The 7,079-nt window shown below is 40.0% G+C and overlaps 1 protein-coding gene across 1 annotated transcript; it reads left to right on the forward strand.

Annotated features, from left to right (window-relative positions):
* Nucleotides 1-384: 384 nt before the first annotated feature.
* epm2a (EPM2A glucan phosphatase, laforin) lies at nt 385-5,546 on the forward strand. Its single transcript, XM_083898452.1, has 4 exons — nt 385-657; nt 1,236-1,410; nt 3,665-3,909; nt 4,242-5,546. The coding sequence occupies exons 1-4, from the start codon at nt 411-413 to the stop codon at nt 4,523-4,525; spliced, it is 951 nt and encodes a 316-aa protein (XP_083754578.1). The 5' UTR covers nt 385-410; the 3' UTR covers nt 4,526-5,546.
* Nucleotides 5,547-7,079: the final 1,533 nt, after the last annotated feature.

The following is a 7,079-nucleotide window of genomic DNA, read 5'->3' on the forward strand; positions in this document are numbered from 1 at the left end:
ATCAACTATTTAAGCGTCTTTGGATACCTTAAAAAGCACTATATAAAACCTATGTATTATTATTATTATTATCATCACACATTTGTGTGTGCAATTATTAAATATTAAATATTAAACATTATCAAATATAATCTAGACTCCTGCAACATAAGTCCATACTATTAGGTGGCCTGTGTGCCATATAAAGTGGCCGGGGATTATGTGTGCACACACAAGCCTAAAAAGTGTATGACAAAGTGGGCTTTGTGTCCCATATTCCCCTCTTCGCTACCAGACTGAAGCGGACCAGGTTATTTTTAGACACCTGACTCTGTCTCTCCGGCTACACAGAATTAAAAACCCGCGCTATAATACGACTATCCCTCGTGTGGAGTTACTGAACGAAACAACGCATCATCATCATCGTCATCATGTTGTTCAGATTCGGGGTCATCCTCACGCCAGAGTCCGCGGACGTGGAGCTGCTGATTCTGGGCTCGCGCGAGGAAATGGGCCACTGGGACCTGAGCAGAGCGGTGCTCATGACAGCCTCGCGCAAGCTTCCGTCGTGCCACGAGCCGAGTCTGTGGACCTGCGACGTGCAGCTGGCAGAGCCGTGCAGAGAGCCACTGTGGTTTAAGTTCATCAAGAGAGTCCACGGTTCTCACGTGTGGGAAGGTATACAACTACACAAAACAACTTAAGCACACCGCATGCGCAACAATCACTGGGCTGCTGTCAACGCTGTTTTGTTGAAGGTTATTTGTGTTTGTGTGTGGGTACAAAAACACCTCCGCCATGTTTGCTTCATGCAGTGTAATGTGTACTCACCGCCACAAGATGGCGGTAATGTAACGCTAGTCATTTTTTTAAATAAATTGTGCTCATATAACAGTGGTGTTTACAGTGACAAATCCCTTGCTTTGTTATTATTAGTATTATTAATACTACTACTACTACTACTACTAATAATAATAATAATAACAACAATAAAAAAAACCTCAAGCACAAAAAACATTATTTTCCGATATCAGTAATCCATTAATAAATTAACCAATCATGATTATTATCTGTTCATATTTGTGGATGTACCAGTACAATAAAAGTACTTGAAATACACATAGAAATACAGTCTTCTGTATTTTTGCTGTTTAACACATACCTTAAAGTAAAATATAGACAACATCTATTTTAAGAGCATTTCTTAATGAGTGCTGGTCACTTACCTGTAGAGGCACGGTCTTCTCTGTCACCAGGTAGCGGTCCGAGCCATGACCGGTGCTGTGTTTATGATAAGAAGAACATGGTCGACGGAGTGCACTGCCACCCGATCGGTCACTGGATAGAGGAAACGGGACACACGGATGAGATGAAACACACCACCAGCTTTTACTTCAGTGTGGCTGGTCACAAGGCCATGCACTTTTCCAGGTAATACCATAAAAAAACTGTGTTTTTACTTTCATATAGCAAAGTAAAACATGCATCCAGTGATTTTTTTGAAACCACAGCATTAGAAAGTTGGCACACAGATGTCATTATACAGTGACTCAATACTTTGAGGAGAATGCAAACTGCTCGAGTGTATGCCGGTATTAGAGCTTATTGTTGTTGCTGAATCGGTCTGTGCATAATCTCCCTCTTTTATCTGAACATTTATGAACAATACAATAGTTTTTAGTTGCATATGGCAATACTAAATGCATATGAAAATACTGTATTTACAATTTGGATGTGTTATGGATTTGAGGTTTAGAGGTAGTTGATTTTTTACAATGGAAAACACTCTATTCCTACATTAATGTATCGTATACAGACATAGATCCAGTGGAATGTGATGCTGATTAAAAATTACCTGCCTTTGAGATGTGAAATCTCAAAGTTAATAATAGCAAAATTAACAAAATCCCCTGAGGACGTGGAACAGATGAGATCAAATCAGCTCTTTCCTCAGCTTCCCTCAAGTTTTCACACATAATTGATCTTCAATAAAGCTTGAACTGGATTAATCTGTGTTCTAAGTGGAAGCTTGAGTTAAACTTTGTCCTGATATTAAATCTGACGGAGTAAATACCTCCTGTGAAGCTATGCTTCACTGTCCTGCAAAATGGACAAGGCAGACAAAGCTGTCTCTTCATTTCTTTGTTTGCTTGTTTTCTACCTTGCTTCTATCATCTAGTTATCAGTGCCTGTCACTGTAATGTTATCATCGTCAGTTGAGCAGTCAGACAGTCGGCCTCTTTGAAACCACACAGAAATATTTTGATAACAGGGATAGTGATTGGCACTGGTTTGTGGATTGAGACCAACATGCATCCGCGTGATCCCCCTACCACCACAAGAATGACATTTATGACTTTTCGGGGTAATGCGTCGACAAATCTACAGTGGATTCATATCAGATGACTTGAGCTCCGGCGTGGTTTGTTCTCCCATTCAAGTGCTAACAAGGCTCGGCCCAGGCTCTTGTCCAGCCTTGGACGGGATCAGAATATTTAGTGCAGATATTCATGCTGCCCTTTTGGTCTGTCATCCAGTAGGTTAAACAGTAATCCACCACTTTCTGGATGCTGTAAATGTCAGGTTTAGCTTCACAACTTTAGTGTGTTGGATACACGTTTTTATGTCAATTAAATCTGCATTTGGGACTTTGATTTCATGCTGGATGTTTTGCGCAAAACTAAGCACAGGCCTCTGGCATAGTGAGCTCATAAGTGGCGTTTGTATACACATGGCTGGGTTTTAATTTGCATCGATAGACCTTGCAAGTCTTGAGACAAGGACCCATATTCAGTTGGAACCATTGTACACATCCATCTGTTCCATGGCTTTTTAAATAGTCTCTTTTTAGACCTTGTGACCAAGTACGATTCAAACTCACCTCTGCAGTTAATCATGGTATGATTCAGAGAGAAAATTAAATTCACCTTTTAAGCGGATACCTCTATCTCTTAATCTCATATTCAAAGGGGAGTTTTTTTTGGTCAAACAAGTGGTATATCTCAATTAACAGACACAAAGCAGACATTGACTTTAAAAATGTAACTACTGTATAATCTCCCATGTATGAGAAGATCAAGTAAAACAAGAAAACACATTTTTTGCATTTTCACTTTAATGGAATTGATTGAAAGTGTGAAACTGATCATACAAGAGAAATAAAACTGCATAGATTGTCATACAGTGCATTCATTACATAGGTATGAAAAACAAATACCAGCTAAATCACTGTGCAAGTATTTATATGTACTAAATAAATAAAAAATATCTTTCATCTAACCAGTGTAGGACAGTGATTAAAGGGTAACTAAACCCCCTCTTCTGATGCTAACTCCACCCAATGCCTGATTTTGAAAAATGCCAGGAAGCAGGCTACGAGATAAGTGAGGGATGGAGAGTGGGGAGCAGTGCAGGGGGTGTGGTCTGGTCGTGAAGCTGACACAGAATTTGTTTTCACCTGAAAAAAGTGGTTGAGGGGTTCAATTATGCTTTAAAAAAAATACAACTTAAACATCTCTCAGCTCAATTTCTTAAAACCATGCTTTTGAATTGTAAATCCATTATAATCTGGTGCAGTCTGATAGTATTAACTTGCTAGTCACTATTGATCATGTGTAGTGCTGCTGTGAAAAGGACACAAACATGCAAATAAATCATTCCTTTAATCCTGGTTCACGGCTTGCAGGGTGCTTCCATGCATTTGGCTCGGCAGCTGTCCTCGACAGGTGGAACATGTGACCATCAAGATGAAGCATGATTTGGGCATCACTGCCGTGATGAACTTTCAGACAGAGTCGGATGTGGCCAACAACTCCTATGGCTGCAGACGCAACCCTGAGGAGGCCATGACCCCAGAGACCATGATGCGCTTGTACAAAGACTGCGGCATTGTGTACGTGTGGCTGCCGACACCTGACATGAGCACCGAGGGTAAGTCGATTTTTGTGTGATAAATTCCAAGAGAAAGATTTTTACTTCTCAAGGGCAAGTCTTTTCATCGGCTTTGTTGACACGAGAGAAGTACGGCTACGTCCATGTAACCAGGCTGAAGTGAATCGTATCTGATTTTCCAGTTGACGCGTCTCAGATCGTCAATTCTGACTTTAAAATACATGAATGAAAATGGTTATATCAGAATCCATGCAGCTCTCGTTCTGATGCAAGACACTTAGTGAGGATGTGAACTGTCAAATCTGCTCTGATCTACAAAGACTTGGGTTTAATCTGAATGTCTGTTGTGTGACTCTCTTCTTCTTCTCCAGGTCGCATTAGGATGCTTCCCCAGGCTGTATTCCTGCTTCACGGCCTCTTGGCGAACGGCCACACCGTCTATGTTCACTGTAATGCCGGAGTGGGCAGGTCGACAGCTGCGGTGTGTGGTCTGCTCATGTACGTCCTCGGCTGGAGCCTGAGGAAGGTGCAGTACTTTGTCACCGTCAGGAGGCCAGTTGTGTACATAGATGAGGAGGCTTTAGTTCAGGCCCAGGCAGACTTTGTCCAAAAGTTTGGACAACTGAGACCGTCCTTCTCTTACCTAGAGACATGAGAGTGTCTTGAAGTTTTCGTTGTGAAGAAAAACCTTGCTGCACTTGGAAGCGAATATACAAGTGTGTAAATGACTGACGTCAGCAACTTGGCTTTTGAAATCTAATCGATCCCCACTTATGTATGCGAGATTTCTACCGGCTGCCTGCATAATTGTTGTGAGCAATTAATATTACTGTGATATTTTGGCGTTAATCTACAGGAATTATTACCCTGTCAAATGACGCACTGAGGAAAACATTAGCATTTCTCAGTAATGTCCACAGGTGAATTTGGATTGCAATGGCATTTTCTTTCAGGTGTTTTTGTAATAATCAATGAACAGTGTTGACATTTGCGAGAAGGTGACTTTTAGCTCATGTGTTGAACAGCAGGCATTGAGAGGAACATAAAGCAACACAAACTAAATATCAATATACTAAAAAGTGACAGAGACGTTGTGCACAGTGCAGGGTGTTGTGATATTTCATTTGTAGGCAGGTGGGAAGCATGCTAGAAATTTAGGGAAATACAAACTACTTGTTTATTTACACTGTTATTTCCTTGTTATTCTCCATTTGCACAACTGTCTATCAAAAGGATCTTTTTTTTCCTTCGAAGGAAAGATTATGTTTTTTGATGCAGCACGAAAATGGCACTCCTTGCCAAAGCAACAAATCAATTTGTGAAATGACAATGCCTCTCCATATCTGTCAAGCAGGTATTCTGTTCCGAGACATCGGCGAACGCAGCGCCGCCTCTGCCTTCCTCTGAAAGCTTGATCGCATTTCATCTTTATTTATTTATCTATCAGCAGATGTTATTCAGAGCTATCTCCTAAATAACCAGCACAACATCCCTTCAGGTCCATTTTAATGCATACACAATAAGACATTATTGGAGTACCGTTGGTCTGCCTGGACACATAATAAGGATATATTGCTTTTTCTTTTACAAGGTAGTGTTTTGATTGGAGAAAGTTAGTGGAGTTGTGAGTAGAGAAGAGTCTTCTCATTTCTTTTCAGTAAGTCCCTGCAGAAGACAGCACCTTAAAGGGTGTCAGTGGAGACGGGTGGGTGGATGGAGCCCTGCGTATGTGCTAGCGGAAGCAAAACTGTGGGTTTCTAAACATTCTAAAAATAAATACATAAACCTGAATATGAAGCAGTGATTTCTTTCTTTTTTTTTTATCGGAGCAGAATGTGGTGCTAGTTTGAAAACTAAGTACCTACAGTATACCTTCTATACCTTTCTATATGTGTGCAGCTACTGAGGTTTGTCACTTTATGGATGCCAATGTTATTGGGAAATGTGTCACATACTTTGGGGTTAGAAACTGTAACAGAGACGATTTAATCGTAGCAGGTGTTCCACAAATATAAACTCTCCTTTTATCCAGAATGTTTCCTGAGAATACACCGTGCACTTGTGTTGTTTCCCTTGTGTTTTGGTTTGCTGACAAGAGTTTGTTCCCCATTTCCCTCAATTTACAGACATTTATTTTGCTGATTTAAAGCTCCACATAATATTCACTATTGTAAAGTGCGTCCCTTTTGTCTTTTTAATCTGAACAAAGTGAACAAATTTTAATTAAATGTTCAAAATGAAACCTTCAGGTGCCTCATTTAGACGAGCTTGGTCATCAAAATATAATTTAATACAACAGCAAGCAGGGGTGTTAATAATTAACTGTTAGTCAATGAATTGCCCTTAAGAATTAAAAGGATTAAGAATGTATTAATCATTTAATTGACAATGTATGTTTCCTTTCGTCTAGCCTCTGAGCGTCACTTTAACAGCAGGACAACACAAGCGGCTATTTCAAGCAACAAATGTACAATGTTTCAAATGTTCAACTAAAGTGTTTCTATTATTTATTGTTAACATTTAATTGACTATTGTTAATAAACACAGTTAGGGAAAATGCACAAATGTCGCAACCCTAACTGCTAATGCACACTAAAAAGCAAACAATTGTGTGTTTGGCTGAATCCTTTGTCAGATTCAAAGGTCTCTTCATAACATAACAGGTCCACACAACAACCATTTAATAATCTTCTCTGGGTGATATAATGTATGAAATTACTTTAATTAAGATGTTAAATGACCATGATGTGTCATCAGAGACTGAGGAAACGTCAAAACACAAGATAAGAACAGAGTTAGCAGAGAGAAGTGAGCCGCTAAGCATCGCAAATACAGAATGCAGTCAAACCAGGAAAGCATCGATACCCTGTTCAAAAAATTTGTTAAATATGGATGGCAGACCATTCTACAGACAGTCTGGTGTGGATACTACTCTCCCAGATCAGGAAGGAACACCGGATAACCAGATAAGCCAAGGTTAGCCAACACTCTCTCTTTCTCTCTCAGAATTTGCAGCTCGATATTTCAGGTAATAACGCGTTTACGGTCCATTATCGTCCCCTCTCATCATGTAATCATTCTCTGCTGCTGCTCTAAGGCAGACACGTTCACTTTCAAACTCTGCCTGTTCACAACATGAGAAAATTAACCAATTAGTTTCAGTATTTATAAAAATAAAACCGATGGTGCGCTGCAATGCTTTCAGTTGG

Source organism: Microchirus variegatus (assembly GCF_963457635.1).
Source record: "Microchirus variegatus genome assembly, chromosome: 12".
Lineage (NCBI taxonomy): Eukaryota > Metazoa > Chordata > Actinopteri > Pleuronectiformes > Soleidae > Microchirus > Microchirus variegatus.

What these genes read in the sequence shown, in the direction of transcription:
- epm2a (XM_083898452.1), top strand. Translation starts at nt 411, where the DNA reads ATGTTGTTCAGATTCGGGGTCATCCTCACGCCAGAGTCCGCGGACGTG. An exon ending in CGGTTCTCACGTGTGGGAAG is followed by an intron (nt 658 to 1,235) that starts GTATACAACTAC and finishes CTCTGTCACCAG; the next exon opens with GTAGCGGTCCGAGCCATGAC. An exon ending in AAGGCCATGCACTTTTCCAG is followed by an intron (nt 1,411 to 3,664) that starts GTAATACCATAA and finishes CACGGCTTGCAG; the next exon opens with GGTGCTTCCATGCATTTGGC.